The sequence below is a fragment of the Artemia sp. Qi Xiang Cuo genome, chromosome 17 (assembly GCF_049724085.1).
Source record: "Artemia sp. Qi Xiang Cuo chromosome 17, ASM4972408v1, whole genome shotgun sequence".
Lineage (NCBI taxonomy): Eukaryota > Metazoa > Arthropoda > Branchiopoda > Anostraca > Artemiidae > Artemia > Artemia sp. Qi Xiang Cuo.
Window position 1 is genome coordinate 39,974,133 of NC_142810.1, and position 19,521 is coordinate 39,993,653.

Sequence of the window (19,521 nt, forward strand, 5' to 3'; positions counted from 1 at the left end):
TTGCCCTATTCCTTAGCTCTTTATACATCACATGGAGCTCATTATTCTGCGGATGATTCAGCTACTCCTCACACGCCTGATTTCTCATATTAAACAGATTAAGCAGCTCATTATCACACCATGGTTTTCTTGGTTTATTCTTTCTGGGGTTTGTTTCTTTAAGCGGACACGTCCTATCATAAACATTCGACACTATTTGGTTAAACTTTTCAAATGCTTCCGACGGATCATCTTCATTCAGTACTGTTTCCCAGTTAATAACACTAATTTATTCTTCAAATTTTTTCAGATTAACTGGCTTCAGTTCACGCATTGGTATTTTATTCTTTCTGTTATGTTTCTTCACTTCAGAATTCAAATGCAATACAACCGGAAGATGGTCGGAGGCTGGGCTTATAACAACAGAGCAGTACGCTTTACTTAGCATCGCTGAAGACACAAACACATTATCGATGAGCGTTTCCGAATGATCTGTGATTCTCGTTGGAATGCTCACGGTCGGGTATAAATCATTTGACATCATCAGGCTCAAAAAATCCAAATTTGGTCCACGTACATTTAACAAATCAAAATTAAAGTCTCCCATACATATAAACTCTTGACTAGATCTATTTACCTTTGCAGCAAGAAATTCAAATCCTTCAGCAAACTCTTCAAATGATGCACTTGGTGGCTTATATACAACAGTAAAAATACAAGCTCGATTTTCAAACTGAATTTCTATACTAAGGGTTTCTATCTTACCCTCCTTCCAATTGTCCAAATCCTTTCTAATTTTCCAATTCAAATCCTGTCGGACAATGAAAGCCAGACCTCCACGTCCCATTGACCTTCAACTTCGAGCAATCAGTTCATAACCTGTAAAATTAAAGGACGAAAGAACAGTATCATGACCCAAAAATATTTCACATAATGCCATTATATGTAAATTATTAGATCGGGAAATAAAATCAAAAATCTTATGGTAAGAAGACGTTAAATGACAATTCCATGTACATGCATGAAATCTAGACCGGCCTAACTCCTCCAAAGTTGATAACTGGCGATAGTTACTATCAAGAGATGGACGAAAACTAATTTGCGACCCATCATTTCCAATATCCGTCAACAAATAATCATCAACATTAAACGGATTATTTTGCAAATCACTCAATCTTCCACTTAAACTACTATTCATATCAACTTACGCAAAAAAGAATCCTATAATTCATCCCTTTTCCGCGCTCAAACGGGGCGATAATTATACTCATAAGAAATCAAAAAATAAACAACAAAATAAAAATATAAATAAAGAGTAATATAGAACATCTTGACGAGATAAACACTACCAAACTACTCATAAATAACAAACTAAACGCAATCTGAAAGCGAGTTAATTCGACGAGCAGCTCGCTCACCCGCAAGCAGTGCGAGAACCTGGCCACGATCTGACCATACATTTTTCACGCCAAACTTGTCTCTCGCGGCACTCAGCATATCGCGACGGCGCTTGGTTAGAGACTCAGACAAAAAGATTTTCGAACCAGCCAATTTTGTTTAATCGCAAACACTCTACGGGCCGTCTCACAGGTAGAAAATCTCACGAACACTGGTGCAACTTTATCGTTTGCCGACCCTGGATTATTCAATTTCGACCTGTAAACCATAGCAAAATCACAATCAGTGATACCGGAAAGCTCCAGCTTTTGCGAGGCTATATTCAGAATGGTCGACTTCAAGTCAACACCCGGCTGCTGTTTAATACCATGAAAAACTAGAGTTCCAAGCTGTTTTTCTTGATAATAATCATCAATTTTCACTTCTAATTTTGCAATACGGTTCTCTAAATTTTCAATCAGTCCTTTGATATTCTTTACTGATACCAACATTTGCTCTAGCTTCGGATTAAACTCAAGCGACACTGACGAGTATATTTCACTCACGATAGTCTCAACAGAAGTTTTCAGAGTTTGGTCGTTTCCGCATTTATCTTGAACTTGCTTAGTAATCGCGCTCATCATTGATTCTTTTGTCTTAGCGATTTCTTCCTCAGTTGCGACTATTTTAACTAGCAAATCCACGGTAGATGGTCCAGAAGAAACTGCTCTCAGCGATGCGAAAGTTTTGGAAGCCGTCTTATAAATGTCCGGGTTTTGGTTAACCTCTTTAAACGCACTTCCAACATTTTTATCAGTTTTTGTAGATGCTTCGCGGTAATTGTCCTCAAATGAGATGAGACTATTTTCCGTTAGGCGTGACTCTGTGTGATCCCCATACGCAAAAACTAAGTAGTTGAAGATTCCTTTTTTATCCTTTGAAACTTGGATAATTCTTATGGGCCACAGCGGGAATCTTTTGAAATTCGCTAACGCAAGCTGGAACTGTTGAAATTTTGACATTTCTTCGCTGCTACGAGAAAACCAAAAAAGAGAAAAAAAAATCAACTTATCTTTCAGTGGCAATCAGCAATTGATGGCTGGCCCGGTGGTCTGCGGAACCTGCTTTGTTATTCACCACCGTACTCTGGCATCCTTAATCAGCTAATCCAAAGTAATTCGAACGCCACACAAATAATAGGATAATTTGTTGATTGCTACCGTAATATAAGTCCTTTTTCTTTTCACAAAACGTGAATTAATTCACTTATTGCGAAACTGTCCACTGTAATTAATTCTAAATTTAATCCGAAAATAGTTATTCCTTGGAGTTGTTCCAGATCCTAAGCCAAATCCCAAGTGCATATATAGGAGGTGGGGGGGTTCAATCCAGTTAATATTCACCTGGATATGGCCTTGCAAAGTCCTAAGCTAGATCCTGACAATTTTTTTGTTTTAAATTGGGCCTTATTTTTGTAGAATCTCAAAAGCCTTATAAATAGGGAATTAATGAAGGCAGTAGCTTAAAAGCGCTTTTGCAGGCTAATTTGGGCTATAGATCCTTTCAGAAAGTTACTTTCCTGTAGCGCAACAGCTTTCTAAATTTGCAAAAAGCCACAAGTCTCTACTCTTACTAAATATTGGAGATTGGAATATTTCGAGAATAAAAATATCATGTTTTAACATGAAATAATTTAATTTGCAAACTAATAATGTCTTGTTATAGTTAGTATTTGGTTCTTGGATTTAAACACTTGACTATGTAATGTTATACGTCGCTCTTATTATAGGCATCAGATTTGATTAAGTCGGAAGCAAGCGAAGAAGACAAAATTTCTGTAATGATGGCGCAGTCAACTGCCGCGTATGACCCGCAAAAGTAAGTGCTGGTTTTGTTCTTACTTTATCTTTTGAATATGTCAGTTAAATTATTGTCACACACTCTACTTTGAAAGAAACAATAGAAATTACAATGGGCAGTGAAGCTAGACTTAAAACGAACATGAAGTATCACAAAGAAGGAGGGTGTTGCCGCCCCTAAGACGCTTAAAAAGGCTAGATTGTAATTTGCCCTTTACTGAAACGATTTTTTGTACAGCTGTCTTACTCCATTAAAGTTGAAATATTGAAAACTGCTCAAATTGTCGTTAATCCTTTTTTTGCAATATGTCTATAACGGTCAATCTAGTTTTTCTGTTCTAATTTATAACGTGTTTTTGTTTCATAATAGTTTCTTCGTTTTGTTTCTGTTCCTTTAAAAAGTATATAAAAACAACTATCCAAATTTAACCCTCAGTTTAAGCTAGTATTTATCTTTCTTTAGAGCGCAAGTGACTTCAGTCTTGTGAAGGGTAATAACACCTCGCTAATTTTTCATAAATTTTCTCAGTATATTATTTTTGACAATTCATTTGGTTTTAATACTTTAGGAGGGCCATGTTTTTGTCCATTAGGCTTTAATTTACTCGGATTAAAATACCGTGGATATTTTACCCAAGTTCATTTGGGACATCGGTGCCCCCTTAAGAAGCTTTTTTTTCATACAGCTTAATTTATGCTTTCTTCAGTGTCTTTCTTTCAGTATCTATTCTATTTCAATATCCTTTAATAGCTTTCTTTCAATATCTATTAAAATCATTCAAGGAATACAGTGCAGGCGTGTGTGATAATTGCGCCTATTTGGGGCCTGAATTCCTGTCATTATAGTATCCCCTTGAATCTATCGCCGCATCTTGACTAAGCCTAATGGGTCGTAATATCTAGTATCCTGGTCGTTTCTTTTGGCACAAGTTCCTTTTTCATGATGCATACAGTGAGTGAGCTTCAAATATATTTTTTCTTATGAATAGCAGTGTTTTCCCTTATCGCTAAACTCAATGCTCAAAATATCCTTGTTCAGTTTATGTGGAAAAAATCAGTTTATTCACCTTATTTTTCTGTTAAATGGGAGATCTAATTTTTTAATTTGGCCCGAGTTAATTATATATCAATTTTACTAATTAAACTTTTTAATTTAGTTATCAAAAAGTCCGGGGTGCCGGCCAATACGGACCTGTTCCTCAAGCCTATGTATGCTACAAATGTATGCAACATGGTCATTGGATAAAAGATTGTCCTTTAAGTGTAGGCACTGGTTTGCCTGAGATTAAGAAGGCAACGGGAATTCCAAGAAGTTTCATGGTACCGGTTGAGAAAGGAGCCCCAGGCGCTCTCTTAACTTCTGCTGGAGATTTTGTTGTCCCTCAAATTGATTTGTAAGTACAATTTATTATAATTTTGTAGGGTTAAATTTGTAGGTTAAATTTTGCAGGGGTGTATCTAGGAATGTGTTTCAGAGGAAAAATGAATTATTTTGGGAGAGGGTTCTAATCAGGGGAGTCAGTATGTGGTAACAATTTTTATTTTCCGGACTTGGGAGAGGAGGGTGGTTCTTGCAAATATATTATTTACTTACTGAAGAACCATTTGAATTGGGCTTTCAAACGTTTTAAATTATAAAATGAAATGACTTGGCATCTCTTGGACTTATGAAGGGAAAATCGAGAGCTTCTTTTCTACCTAAATACATACGCTTAAAAAAAAAGAAGCAAATTGAAACCCTTTCAAAGAACACTTTAGAATACTCGCAGTGTTGGCAGTGGGTTTTGCGCTGAAATGAGCCTTTGTCTCTTGTATTCGGAGAAAGTAGTTTTTATTTTTAATTATAAATTATTCGTTCCTGCTTCAAAAAACCAGTAGAGGTTTTACATATATTCATTTATAAGGTGAATATCAAATAGTTCACATTCGGAAAGTAATGCAGTAAATATTCAGTGGCAATTGAAAATAAATTCTTACTAACACAGCTCAGGCTAATCTCTTTATACCGCTGTTATATACAAGACTTCTATAAATATCCTTCGCAAATTCGTCTCTACTTATACAAACGTATGGGGTTTTATTCTGTAGATACTTCGGCTTTCGCCATTATAATCTGACTATAATATGGAAAATAGTGGGGACTTCATTTGTTGGGGGGAGTACCTTTGACCCTGTTGATTCCTCCCTCCCTCAGATTTTGACAACTACCCTCTTTCGGGTATTTTCATTGAAAAACGCCTTTTTTGAATTTCCATTGAAGATGAGGACAAATTTGTCCCCTTAGATATTGAAAATACATTCCACTAAATTTGTGTGAATTAACGCCGCTGAAAACTATATGCTTGCCCCTTAGTAGAAGCTTAAGATAGTCTAAAAGATCGTTTTCATTACTTCTTTAAAAGATAATAGCTGATCTTTAAGGTCTTAAACATAGTTTAAAAACCGTGCTATTGTATTATCCTAATTGATATATAATTTCTTGTCTTGTTTGTGCCTGATTCTTTCTATTAAGCTCTTGTTTCTGTTTCCTTCAGTCCAGCCGTTTTATATCAAAGCTGTTTAATAAAAAAAGGAGAAAACCCTATTACAAGAAAATGAGATAATAAACTTTTCATTTTATTTTGTTAATTTACTTACATCCAGTCGGTAACTGAGTGGCGACGCAATAAAATATCTCAGACTTATTATAGCGTAGAGATAGCAAAATTTTGTAATATGTAGCTTTTTGATATATTAGCTTTTTTTTATTTGCTTTCAAATACATCTTTGTGCTTGCGTATTAATATTTATAATTCAATCGATATCCTTGACATTATAAATATTGGATTAATTTTTAAGATGGTTTATGGGCGATTCTAGAGACTGATGACTTAAGTCACATTTATATTAAATGTCACTGTAAATTAACTAAGTACCTCAAACTGTGCGATCTCCATTAAAAATTTTCCAGCTGCAGCCATGACAGAACAACATTTGAAATCTAATTATGGTGGGAAATGTATATGTTTGAGAGATTTTTTTTTACCCTAGGTCCATAGATCAGCATTTTTTGTGCAAAAACAGTAATTTTTCACTTTTTGTCGTATTCATCCATTGTTGTTGACGTTCATGCGGAATGTAAGTTTAATGGCTGCATTGAACTCAGCCGCTGAAACACTATTTTTTTTTTTATAGAAAAACTTCTTTTTTATCCAACCCCGCGAATCTGTTTTTGCCATTCATGTTGCAAAGGATGGGTAAATTGGTTCTCATGATTACTGCATACTCAATGAGGTCTGTGTTAGGCGAAAACGAGCTGTTTGAACCAAGGATTACTGTTTATTTAATTTTGTCAAATCTGTCCTTTTTTTGTAAGTTGTTTAGTGACACGACCGATTCAGATCACCCAAGGGTGGCTGTATTCATTATTTTCCATCCAAGTTAAGGATCGGGTATACAAGGTATATAGCGACCCATATAGTTAGAATCTTAATTGCTAATTTAGAATTAGGGTAATAGTGCTTCCTTGTTCTTATAATAAATATTTTCAGTCATTGCAATGAAACACTTATGGTACCCTCGGAATGACCCATGCTCCTTGTAATCTTTCAAGCCTTTCTTATTGAAACTGGCTATTTTTCTATGATTTGGTCTCAGATTTGTGTTGCTTTTCACATCTCATAAAAATAGGAGACGTTTCTTCCAAAGAATGAAATGTGTTTTCAAACGCTTTTAATTCTTGTTATGCTTTGAGTAGCCATTTAAAATGCTTAGCCTTTTTCAGGTCAAATTTTCAAGAAAACGTTTGGTTTTCCGACGATTTACTATTACATAGCTGGTTTATTTTCCCCCTTCCCCACTTACATCTCTCAGTCCTAATTCCCCCAAAAAATATGGATGAAAATTCTCAGTCTATAAGCAGCAGAAGTTCCCAACCTCATTTGTGTCATTTTCCTTTATTTCTCCGTGCCTTTGAGCCCAAAATTAGATATTTGCATTATAAAGTTATGCTAAAAATTTATATACCTCAAAAATGTCACGGCTGGAAGCAAAAGGCTTCAAGGGCTGACTTACTAGCTGCTGAAGACTTCTTGAACAATTATTTTTATTTTTATATTTAAATTTTTATTTAAATATTATCGGGGTTTGTGTCTCCCTAAAAATTGTTTCTCTTATTTCTTCCAGACACGCATATAAAGAGGGGAAAATTGAAAAACATCCTTTTTTGGATCAGCAGCCTGAACCTGTTAAGATGGAGCTTCCATCAGAACTGGTCTGTGGACTTTGCAAGGATTTACTCCAAGATGCAGTTCTAATTCCTTGCTGTGGTGACTCCTATTGTGATGAATGTAAGTGATGTCTTAAATAGAATAACATATTGACCAAATTTTGTGTACCAGTATTATAGCTTCTTAGTGATAGTTTTATTCATGGAAGGAACTAGTTTTTTAAGCCTTGCCTATGTAATATCGAAAAAGTGGCAATTTTATCCTGTTAATATATATAAAGACGGTTATAATTTTTCAAAAATACAAGAAACTTTTTCTAGTAACAATAAAAGTCTAAATATTCCGGCTTCAGCCCAGAAATAAAAAAAAAACAGAGAAGAAAAATCAAAACACACTGATCTAAAATAAGCGAAATATAAAGAAAGGGGGGAAATAAAAACAAACTATATAAATGCAAAATGAGAGCAAAAGAAAAGCAAAACTTACATCTTAACTACTTCCAGTCTTCAACTTTTTAAATGCGTAAGGCAACAAGGCAGGAGCAATCAGAATGCTTTTCTGAGAATTGAATCTAGCTAAATGAGATCATATATGCGCTATGTTAAAATAATTAGAATTAAACACAGGTCGAGAAAACTTTAATGCTGCTAGATTATAATAATTTTGCTAGAATCAATTGTCAGAAAGACATCCTGATCAGCATGGGCGCCCATATGTGGGAGGGGGGCTACATCCCCCCTGGCTGAATGATGCTGCCTGATTTTTTATATTTTTGTTATGAGATTTCTATTATACAGCATTGAAAGTGCCTATTAGACCTGGTAAGCCCCCCCCCCTAAAATTTAGATTATCGGAACTCATGCTGATCAGTACTGGCTTGGTTGCCTCGTACATTTGGGATAAATAGGAGGTTGAACAATAGACGTTATTAAGATCTCGGTTTTTCTTTAATTTTTTTTGTATATTGTTTGTATTTCTTTTTCTCCCTTTTCTTTATCTTTTGTTTCTTGTAGGCAAGTTTGTTCTAATTTTGTTTCTTTTTTCTGTTAATAAAGGCTTCTGCACGTGAAGAAGATTGTTCAGACTCTTGTCATTATTAGTTGAAAAGATTGTTTTTTTTTTTTTTGCCAATTTTTCCACTGTTTTATTTCACACCCAGAATTATAGTTGTATCCAGAAAAGTTTTACTTATTTTCTATTTCATTTTAATATTCGAACCCACACTCAATCTAAATAAATAAAGTTAAGTTTAGTTCTTAATTTCAGAGGATACGAAAATTCGAAGTTTAGCTTATATTAAAGCATATTCAATTTTTCGTTTTTAAAATTTGGCTACCTTTTGTTTTATAATTCTAAGATTATAGACAGAATTTCAATTGGTTCGAAAAAATTGCAGAAATGATTTTCCTTAGCAAGTTTCCTGTTTCTTCCTAAAAGGATTTGATAAATTCACTCATTTTAATTTATTTATTTTATTTATTTATTTTATTTATTTATTTGCAATTAGCTCATTACAGGTACTGTGGAATGTAAAGAGGCGCACATTTCTTTTATTTACTCTCTTACTTTATATATCAGATTTACTTAGATATTACAGAAAAAAAAAATCATCGTAATTTATTTCCTATTACCTCAGGACAGGTGGTGTGGAATACATAAGAGGTGCTCTTTTCTTTCATTTACCTTTTTTCTATAGGTATCCGATCAACGTTATTAGAATCAGAAGACCACGAATGTCCTGCCTGTCATGAAAAGGATGTCTCTCCTGATACTCTCATTCCAAATCGGTTCCTACGGACGGCGGTCAATAACTTCAAAAACGAGACTGGGTACATCAAAACAATGAAAAAATTTGTGCCGATAAAGAAAGAAGGGGTGCCGCATCCACCACAACCAAGTCCTCAAGTTCGATCGTCGCGTAAGTAATTTTTTTATAATTTGAGACATATTCTGTTTTCCTTTCGATATGTCATCTATATGTCATCGATACGTCGATATATCGATATATCATCAATATGTCGATATATCGATATGTCATCGATATCCCCAAGTGGAGAAGTGATCTTCCTCCTCCTCCTGAAAAATTAAATACTTGCTGGGTGAGATAGCTTTTGTTCTGACTGTTTTGATGACTTTGAAGTTCAGTCGCCTCCGAAACGCAAGCCTGGCCCACCCTTATTACAAATATTAATTTATGCTATACAAATCTTAGTGTTTGTCTTTAAAAGACGTCACTGCTGCTTCAACAGGGGCAAAACCAGTCCTGAAGCGTCAAAAAAGTATAATTTTAGGGCCGAAATAACCGGTTTTCCAGGAGACTCTTTAGATCTATGTGGTAGGGGATTTACCCAGAACCCCTATTAATTTCGGGAAGATTGTTTTTAAAAGGCTAACCTAAAAAATCCCAATGGTATGGAACATCTAAAAAAGTTGAGTATCATGATCAGGAAATTCATTCTAGCCATTTATCACCCCCTCTTCCTGGAAGTATTTTTAGGTATGCCCTTTTTTCATAAGTGATATTCTCAGAACAAGGATTTGAAGAAAATACAGAGAAAGCTTATTTGACAATCTTTAAATTCGCCATATTTTCTGCTACTTTAATGGGCCTTAAAGTAGCAGAAAAGATAAAGCCCCATGACGCTACCATGCTCCGCCATTTTTTGCCGCAGAGCCTGATTTTGGTCCGAATTTGGCCCAATTCTCCTAGGATAAAAAAAAGATAGACTCTGCTAAAAGTGCCTGGATCTCCATGGTAAGATTTCAGTTTCCAAGTGTATATTCGCAAACGTCTTATGTTTGGTCCTTAAACGCATTACTATGTAGTTCATAATTTATTTATTCTAAACAAATTAAAACGGATGGAAATTGAATGTGAAAACAATAGTTTTTACATGAAAGTAAAGATTTTAACATAAAAAAAAAAATCTGAAAAAAGGAAATAGATTGTTTAATCTTTTGTTGGATGGAAACAGGGGTTTTTCGGGTGTGTTGGTAGGTGGAATGAGTTGTTGTTTGGAAGGGTTGTTTCGACCCGGAGAAGGGCAAGTGCAAAATTTTTTTCTCTCTTTCATTCTGTTCTTTTTTTTTCTTTTTTTTCCTATGTTTAAGGAGTTACTCTAAGAAAGCAAAAGCCTAGGGAGGGTTAATTGTTATATTATATTGTTTTTTTTTTTAGTATTCTCTTTGTGTGTTTTTGTTGTTTTATTAAATTGAAATTGAAATAGCATTGGTCTTTATTATCATGTAAACATTATCATATTATCATGTAAGTTGTTTTCTTTTATTTATTAAGAAGAAGAAAAATAAATTGCTAGAGAGTAAGGTGCAAAATAAAAAGATGGAGTATTAGAGAGACTGATAAAATGTTGGAGATTTCAGGAAATAGAATCGGTAAATAGCTAAGCAAAACATATAAGGCTTTATGAGCTTAATTTAAAATCGTAGTTTATTTAAGTACAATAAGTCAGGTATCCTATTATAGGAATAAGATTGGAACCTGCACTTTCTAAGTGAAAAATTCGGACTAATTCCTCTAAAAATATGTGTCTAAAGAAAGTAGCATTTAATATATTTTATGCATGAGGTTTGGTTAGAGCGAAAAAAATTTGGGAGTGGGTAGACCTTTAAAAAAGTTCTAAGTATTTTTTCCCCTCACCCTTAGAAAGAAGAAATTAACTTAAACGAGTGCTTGAACTTTGTAATAAAAATTACATTTATTGTATTTGTATTGTTTATTGTTTATATTATGTTTATTGTTTTTATATTATGCGCTTATGCTATGCGCAACATTTGCAACTATGCGCAACATAATGTTGCGCATAAGCATTATGCGCAACATTACTGCTTATGCTATGCCTCACGTTTTTGTTTGCTGTCGACTGTGCAAAAAAATTTGGCTCCGACCAAATAAACTTTTTTCTGGAATACTGAAAACTTAGTTATGTCTTTTTTTTAAACAAATTCTTTTCCAGCACCCTCAAAAGTGACATCACCGCCACCACTAAATATACCAGAGCCCGTGGTCCCGCCAGTAGTAAGGTCGCCTTCTCAGAAGCAGGCTATTGAGCCCAGACAAGAGGCTGGTCGCACGCCAACTTACGATGAGCGACGTCGAACTCCTCCCTCAGTAGCTTTTCCACCGCCAGTGGTTCAACCACCTGTTCACTTACCACCAAGTCGAGCACCACCTATTGCACCTCCTGGGGTTGGTCCAGTGTTGGTACTAAAAAACCATGCACCTCCTACAGAGCAGCTTGTTCCGCCTGGAACCTTACCACCTTTGAACTTGCCACCACCCAACTTGACTGCTCCTCCGCCAACCATACCGCCTGGCACTGGTAATGCCACTAACATAACGGGTAAGCAACGCCACTTTTTTCAGCTTTCAAGTATTATTCAGTCAAGCTCGCTATGTGGTCAAAGTTGCAAGCATTTAAAAAAGTAGGGGGATTACTTAAGGTAATTCTCCTCTGAGCTTGCATGAAGACCTAAGGAATACTGCGCTTTACATAAGCAAGCATTTGTCTATAAGCAAGTGTTATTAACTACGGAAACAATGGGCTATTTTCTGCGCTGTGGTAACTTCCCACATGTGGTAATTTCCCAGGAGGCAATTTCCGTGTGGTAATTTCCCAGCAGGCAATTTCCCTGTGGTAATTTCCCAGCAGGCTGACTCTGATGCCTAAGAAAGTTTGCGCTTTACATCTCGCTATCCCGATTTTTTAAATTTTAGTGTTACCAAACAATGACACGATCCCTCTTTATATCTATTGAAAATGATTGAAATCACAATTTTTAGTCTACTGCTTCAAACTTAAAGAATATTTGGCTCATAATTCATAATTCTTTGGGTCTGGCAGCATTAGTGGACCCTAGACCTTTTTGCAACTATAACCGGTTCAAGACACATCGGATTTGTCAATCTTATAATTTCTCTTCAGTTGCTTAGGATTTTCTGTGAATCATTTTCGTAACGCTTTCGATTTTTGCAAATTTTATGATTTTTTACGATTCGACACATTCTTATGATTTCCTCAGATGCCGTATCAGTTGGTTTTTGCAGCAAGACTAGGTTCCTTTTTTTTAGTGCTAATTTTCTCTACTAGAAATATGGCTCTTGTTTTGTCGCGATCATTGACATTATTTGTAATGCTCGATGCAAAACCTAAAAACTGCTCTTTCGACTGTGACATTTCCAAACAGTCTGTTTTTGTTGTCTTGACTTCAGTTATAAATATTTAAACCATTCTTTACCTGTATTTAAACCATTCTAAGTATTTAAACAATCTTGTCACTATCTATGCATCTCGGTAAAGATAAAAAGCTTTATTGACTACATTGTATTTGATTATAAACAATAGCATCTTAAGTACAACTCACTGAAAAATAATGCTCCAGTGAATCCTTATAATGGGGTTACTCAGGGACCACATAATTAAGCAACTGTATCGTAATAAGTGTTGGTAACTAAGGGAACAAGGGATTTGTATTTATGAGCTAATCAGAGGCTGAGAAGTTTGGGGCATACACTTAGTTTGATCGATATGTCGTTAGTGAAGAGTTAAGTTTTTTCTTAATAAAAGCTTAAAAAATGTAAAATTGTGTTCCAAGAATTGTGTAATTGCTGATGATGAGAAAATAGGGGAAAGAAGGCTAAGTCAAATTAATCTGGTGGCGTTGAGTTTCTTATAAACAAAAAATCTTATTAGGTCCGTGCGCCTTGAGTTGTATATTCTCTGATTGCGTGCGGAATTCTTTTGCTAATTAACTTCCTTTATCCATAATTAATCTTTGGGAATTTCCAGTTTATTTATTATATTCTACGTTTTTTCCCAGCAACTTCAATCATAGATGACCCTGTCGCTGCGTTTGAGCGTGCAATGAAGGAAAAAGAAGAAAGGGACAGAATTAGAAAAATGAGACGTTCTCGCTCGAGGTCACGTTCCCGTTCTCGAAGCTACAGTCCTAGACGTGGTCGAAGTAGAACTCCAATAAAGAAGAAGTCATACTCCAGATCTCCATCACCATACAAACGAAGGAGCAGATCAAGGTCTCGCTCACCCCATCTGAAAAAATGGACGCCGGCAAGATCCAGGTCTCGTAGCCCATATCGTTCACCAAGACAGTCACCTATAAGACGATACCCACCCTACTCTCCAGAAAGGTAAGCAAAGGTCTTAATAAAGGAGACTGGATAGCTCTCAATAATACAATTTTATGTAGATTAAGTACAACGAAGAAACGAAAGGCTAAATTAAATGTTTGAGAGTATACCTAAGTTAATACATTATTTATTTACAAATAAAGTTGTTTTAGCTGCTTGTGGCTAAGTTAATGCTAAGTTACATTAGTTATGGCGAAGTTAGATTATACCCAAGAAGATTTAGAGCTACCTAGTCGGAGTTAAAAGCTAAAAGTATGGCTAAGTTGTGTGGCGGAGTTAAAATTGTGGCTAAGTTAGATTATACCCAAGAAGATTTAGAGCTACCTAGTCGGAGGTAAAAGTTATAAGTGTGGCTAAATTGTGTGGCGGAGTTAAAAGTGTAGCTAAGTTAGATTATACCCAAGAAGATTTAGAGCTACCTAGTCGGAGGTAAAAGTTATAAGTGTGGCTAAGTTGTGTGGCGGAGTTAAAAGTGTGGCTAAGTTAGATTATACTCAAGAAGATTTAGAGCTACCTAGTCGGAGTTAAAAGTTAAAAGTGTGGCTAAGTTGTGTGGTGGAGTGTGATGGAGTTGAAAGTGTTGCTAAGTTGTGGCTAAGTTAGATTATACCCAAGAAGATTTATAGCTACCTAGTCGGAGTTAAAAGTTTGAAGTACAGCTCAGTAGGTCTCAAATCTTCCATTGGTGAAAATCTTTCACGGATACAGTCGTTTTTAAGATTTAATCCATGGACGTGGAATGGAGGGGGAGCATGCGTAGCTGGGTTTGGCTCAGGTGGCTTGGTGCTGCGGTCAGTTGTTAGTAGTAGTAGTAATTCTAAGGATGTATTTAACAATCACTGGCTATCTTTATCAGAAATTTGTCTTTTTAATGTTTAAAAAAAATATTTTAGGTTATCTATGGTAATAAATAGCTATGATTTCGGCTAGGCAATGTATTAGGTAACATATATTTGTGGTTAGGTTATCTAGGGTATAGGAATTTAGGTAATCTATTGGTATATTTAACAATCACTGGCTTTACCGTCTATTTTCATTAGAAATTTCTCTTATTGCTTCCATCCTATAAACAGAAAACAGAAAAAAAATTACGTGAAGGGAATAAATAAAAATTTTTGAGAATCAGATCTTAGTTTCATGTTTATAAAAAAGTAATTTTAAGTTATCTATGGTAATAGATGTCCATGGTTATGTTAGGCAATATATTAAGCAGTGGATATCTATGGGAGTAATTTTGGGTGTAATTACCCATCTTTACTAATTACCCATCTTTACTAAGTACCCATCTTTATACACATGTAAACATATTATTAAACTTTTGGGCTTTTGAAAAGTTCACTGATCTTTATACACATGTAAACATATTATCAAACTTTTGGGGGGATTCTCTGACGGCTTTTGAAAAGTTCATTCTTTTTCAGTTTCTAATGTGGGTAAGAGTATTAATGTCACTGTCTTTATTCAGTAGGAAGGATTATCCCTAACAGACATACAATACATACTTTTGTATCTGATTATTAGTATCAATTAGCTCCTGGTTTGTGCTTAGTTTTTCTCCCTAATGTTATAAAAAAGCATTTAGTATTTATCATATATCAAGGAGGCACACTTGTGCCTCTATAAAGAGGCGACCCACCACAATGTTAAGCGATTTCAGGTCCTAGAGGTCGCAGAGAGACGGCGGTAATTGCATTTTGTAGCCCAAGCTCAAACTAAGAAACTTGGAAAATTTCATCCTCCTCCGACATTATCTTCATGGGGTAAACTGGGCCGGAAGTTTCGACCCTCCCACCAAAGCCCCCCTTTAGCGTTTTCCGATTGGGCTGAAATATAGAGGTTAAGCTTGTCTAGGGCCCGGGAACTTATCCTCGAAATTTCAGCTCAATCCGATCACTCCTTCCCTGTTTTCAAAAAACCAAATATAGCCACTTAAAATTCATTTCTTTTTTTTTCTTATCCACGCCTACAGGCCACAGCTGGCAACTGATCCGGGTGAATGAGGACTCATTCGAAGCAGAATTCGACCTGTAAGGGCCTTTTGATATTTTCAGACCGAACAAATCATCCCCCGAATTTACATTTACGAAAAACCTCGTTTTCCTATAATAGCCCATGTTAATTTTTCCCACCACAACCCCCCTTTAACGTTGTCTGATCGGGCTGAAATGTAAAGGATAAGCTTTCCTGGGGCCTGGGAGCTTATTTTCGAATTTTCAGCTCAATCTGATCACTCCTTCCCTGTTTTCCAAAAACCAAATATCAAGTTTTGTGGGAATTTGCTTGCGTCAAAAATAGATTCTATTTACTAAAAAACAATTACAATTGTGTCTCTTTAGTCCAGCGGTTGATACTCCAGACTGTCAGACGGAAAACCCGGGTTCGATTCACCGTCAGAGCAAATTTTTTATATACTGAATTTAAACTTTAAAAAAGAAACTCAGTTCCTTTTTTAAATTATTTGAAAAAAATTACGTTTTCTAAAGAGTTAAAGAGGCTGAGTTACAAGGTCGACCCTTAAAACGTACAGGGATTAGGAGGCACAGTTGGGGGGCTGTTAAAGAGGCTGAGTCACAAGTTCGAACGTTAAAACGTACAGGGATTGGGAGGCACCCTGTACGACGTGATTTGAGTAATCAGGAATTAAAAGTCTTAACACAAGAATGTTCAAGAGCGAGGGGGTTTGGGGGGCGGCAGCCCCCCAACTTTAACTCCTGACATGATCAGCTAACAGTTAGTCAAGCAATAATAAGTAATAAACTGTACAAAAACGTGCAGAAATTATTTAAAAAAAACTACGTTTTCCAAAGAGTTAAAGAGGCTCAGTTACAAGGTCGAACCTTAAAACGTACAGGGATTAGGAGGCACAGTGAGGGGGGGCTGTCGCCCCCAAACCCCCGCTTTCGCAGCCTTTAAATAAAAAAAGTTCTTTAAACTGAAAGTAAGGAGCGACATTAAATCTTAAAACGAACAGAAATTATTCCGTATATGAAAGGGGCTGTGCCCTCCTCAACGCCTCGCTCTTTACGCTAAAGTTTGACTTTCTCACAACTCTTTTTTTTAAACAACAAAAACTTTAGCGTAAAGAGCGAGGCGTTGAGGAGGGTACAGCCACTTTCATATACGGAATAATTTCTGTTCGTTTTAAGATTTAATGTCGCTCCTTACTTTCAGTTTAAAGAACTTTTTTTATTTAAAGGCTGCGAAAGCGGGGGTTTGGGGGCGGCAGCCCCCAATTGTGCCTCCTAATCCCTGTACGTTTTAAGGTTCGACCTTGTAACTCAGCCTCTTTAACTCTTTAGAAAACGTAGTTTTTTTCAAATAATAATGTTATGGCAAGACAAGAGTCGTGTTTGATACGGATGCTCATTTTATTTAAAGTTTCAAAGGAATTTCTGAATTTTCGTTGAGCAATAAATTAAAACACGAATTTCTCAGCGATGAATCAACTACTTGCAATTTCCTGAGAATATGTATAAGTTAAAAGATAAAATTACAAGAAATGGTGCGCTGTAGCCAAAGGTAGATTTAGCTTTAGTAAGTTTAATAGGAGAAAGCTTGTCTCCTCGGAAATTTGTAATTACATTTATTTCCCGGTCTTTAGTTAGCAGAGCATTCAAGTGCGTATCACGTGTGACACATGCATACCATCTCATGCATGCATGTCTCATATATAGAGACGGGCTGATGGGAAAGACGCCGAAAGGCCATATTAAATAGGCCTTACGAATATTCCATTAAGGCTAAAAGGCCAAAAAGACTTAACACCATTGTACAAACTATATAGACTCCAATAACTTGGATTGGTAGTTTTATCATCATCAGTAATACCAGCTGAGGCTAGTTTCCATGATTTGTGCTCCCGATTTGGTTGTCGAATCTGAAAAAATCACCGAAAAAGCGGTTGCAAAACCGAGAATAAGAAATAGTAAGTGTTTCTTTTTACATTATTAAAGTGAACCGCATGATTTATCGAGGATTCAGAATCGTCTTTTCCAGATAAGATACTTCTAGGTTAGCTTGATCTTTTCTTATAATAAAAAAAAACAAGTTTCTTCAATTGAAAGTAAGGAGCAACTTTAAAACTTAGAACGAACGCCTCGCTCTTTACGCTAAAATTTTTAGTACTTCTAAAAAAGCTTCTTATGGTTCTTATTAAACAAACATAGTATTTCAGGAGTCGTTCTTAAGGAATTGGGACATAATTCAAACTTTTTTAATTCTGTTTTTTAGAGTTTCGATTCCTATTGAGCTGGGTTGCTCCTTACTTACAGTTCATTATTACGAACTGTTTGATATATAACAAGGACCAAGCATGTAAATAGGGGTGTCCCGAATCCCCTGATGTCTAATGATTTCCACTAATTTTTACTTAATCACATGTTTTATTCTGTTTCAAAACATAATCACGCCTTCCCTTCTCTCCCAAGTACACTTCTAAGTGCCCTGTGAAGATTGATTTCTCTTGTATAAAAAAGGCAATACGAAGCTATATAACCAGTCTTGTTGAATTGGAGATCTCCAGAATATATCTCCAGAATTGGAGATACTGACAGGATAAGATAAAAAGAGTTGCGCAAGTCAAAAGTAGAGTGAACATTAAATTAACTTTTTTAAATATATAAATTCTTCAGATTGAGTAATAATCAAAAGAAATAAAGCAGCAACTATTACTGCCATATGATAATACAGTGGCTGGAACAGAGTGGGCAAGCCACAGCCTAAACCGGTAAACGGCGGGAGTAACTATGACGGGATGCTCTAAGATGCTGGGACTGAGACGAGATGGACCACAGGCAGGGTCCCTATGGCCAAGCCCGTAACCAGGACGGGTCTGTATGTGGAAACATGGGTGCTGGAAGGTTATAGCTGGAACCTGGCTTCCGGAGTGAGGAGTTGCCATGGTTGGTCTGTTTATCAGGTCTTCAGTGGCATCTCACCTAACCGGCGGCTTTGTAAGGCTTCTTCTTAATAGACTTTTGAATTTTTTCCTTTCCTATCTTTGTTCTTTTCTAATTTAAGCGTTAGTACGTTACAGTCCACTCCCCTTGTGGGATTAGGCTGCTCAGGACCGTTTGGGGCCGCTAGGTTGGCAAAGGGCAGTGAAAACCCGTTGTCAACCCAGATCGACCGGAATTTTAACCCTCATAAGGCTCAGTTGAGGACCTGCGCAGGGTGAGCTCACTCCTTAGTTAGAAGGAGTGAGTCTAGAGATTGGAGCCTTCGGGCTGTATGGCTGAGTATAGGTGCGCAGGTACTCTCTCCTCCTAGTTGTAGTCTTAGGTTCTAGGACCAAGGTTGCGGCCAGGAGACAAATGTTCAAGCAAAAATAGCCAAATGCCTCGTCATCTAATTAGTGACGTGCTTGGACTATCTGTCTTGGCTTTTCTCTGTCTACAATTACCCAGTCTTGATGCAACCTATTGCCCAAAATACTTGATAAATTCAATTCAAGTATTTTGGGCAATAGGTTGCATCAAGACTGGGCTGGGTAATTGTAGACAGAGAAAAGCCAAGACAGATAGTCCAAGTAATTGAGAGGCAAATGTTTAAATGGCTGGGGCACGGATGGAGCAAGGATCCATCTTTGCTCCAAAGATGGACACAAAAGCTGAATTTTTAATCACCCGAGCAAAATACACAGAAACAAAACAGTGGCTGGAAAACATTATCCAGTCTTATTTCACTTTTTTGTCCAATAGATTCTGAAAGAGGCCATTGCTGTACTCCTAATTTAAAAGAACATATTATCTACATTAGCCTAATATGTTATCCAGGAGTGCTACTAAATTTGAATTTTGGTGCTTTTTCCGTTTAAAAAAAAATGTTTTTGTGATTCATTTGAATATGAAATTAAATAAAAGTGAAAGATATTCTTGACAGCGATTATAACGGTTTAATAACCCAAAATTTACAGTGAGAAAATTGACGGTAA

At 36.1% G+C, this 19,521-nt stretch overlaps 1 protein-coding gene across 3 annotated transcripts in view; it reads left to right on the plus strand.

The window, feature by feature from the left end:
- Nucleotides 1-19,521, plus strand: part of LOC148942191 (uncharacterized) — a 131,422-nt gene that overhangs the window by 85,274 nt on the left and 26,627 nt on the right. For all 3 annotated transcript variants that reach the window (XM_089103460.1, XM_089103462.1, XM_089103461.1), the window contains 6 exons: nt 3,146-3,234; nt 4,373-4,609; nt 7,380-7,543; nt 9,120-9,341; nt 11,398-11,784; nt 13,262-13,589. In XM_089103460.1, the coding sequence (XP_088959586.1) occupies nt 3,146-3,234; nt 4,373-4,609; nt 7,380-7,543; nt 9,120-9,341; nt 11,398-11,784; nt 13,262-13,589 (1,427 nt within the window). The remainder of the gene's footprint in view (nt 1-3,145; nt 3,235-4,372; nt 4,610-7,379; nt 7,544-9,119; nt 9,342-11,397; nt 11,785-13,261; nt 13,590-19,521) is intronic.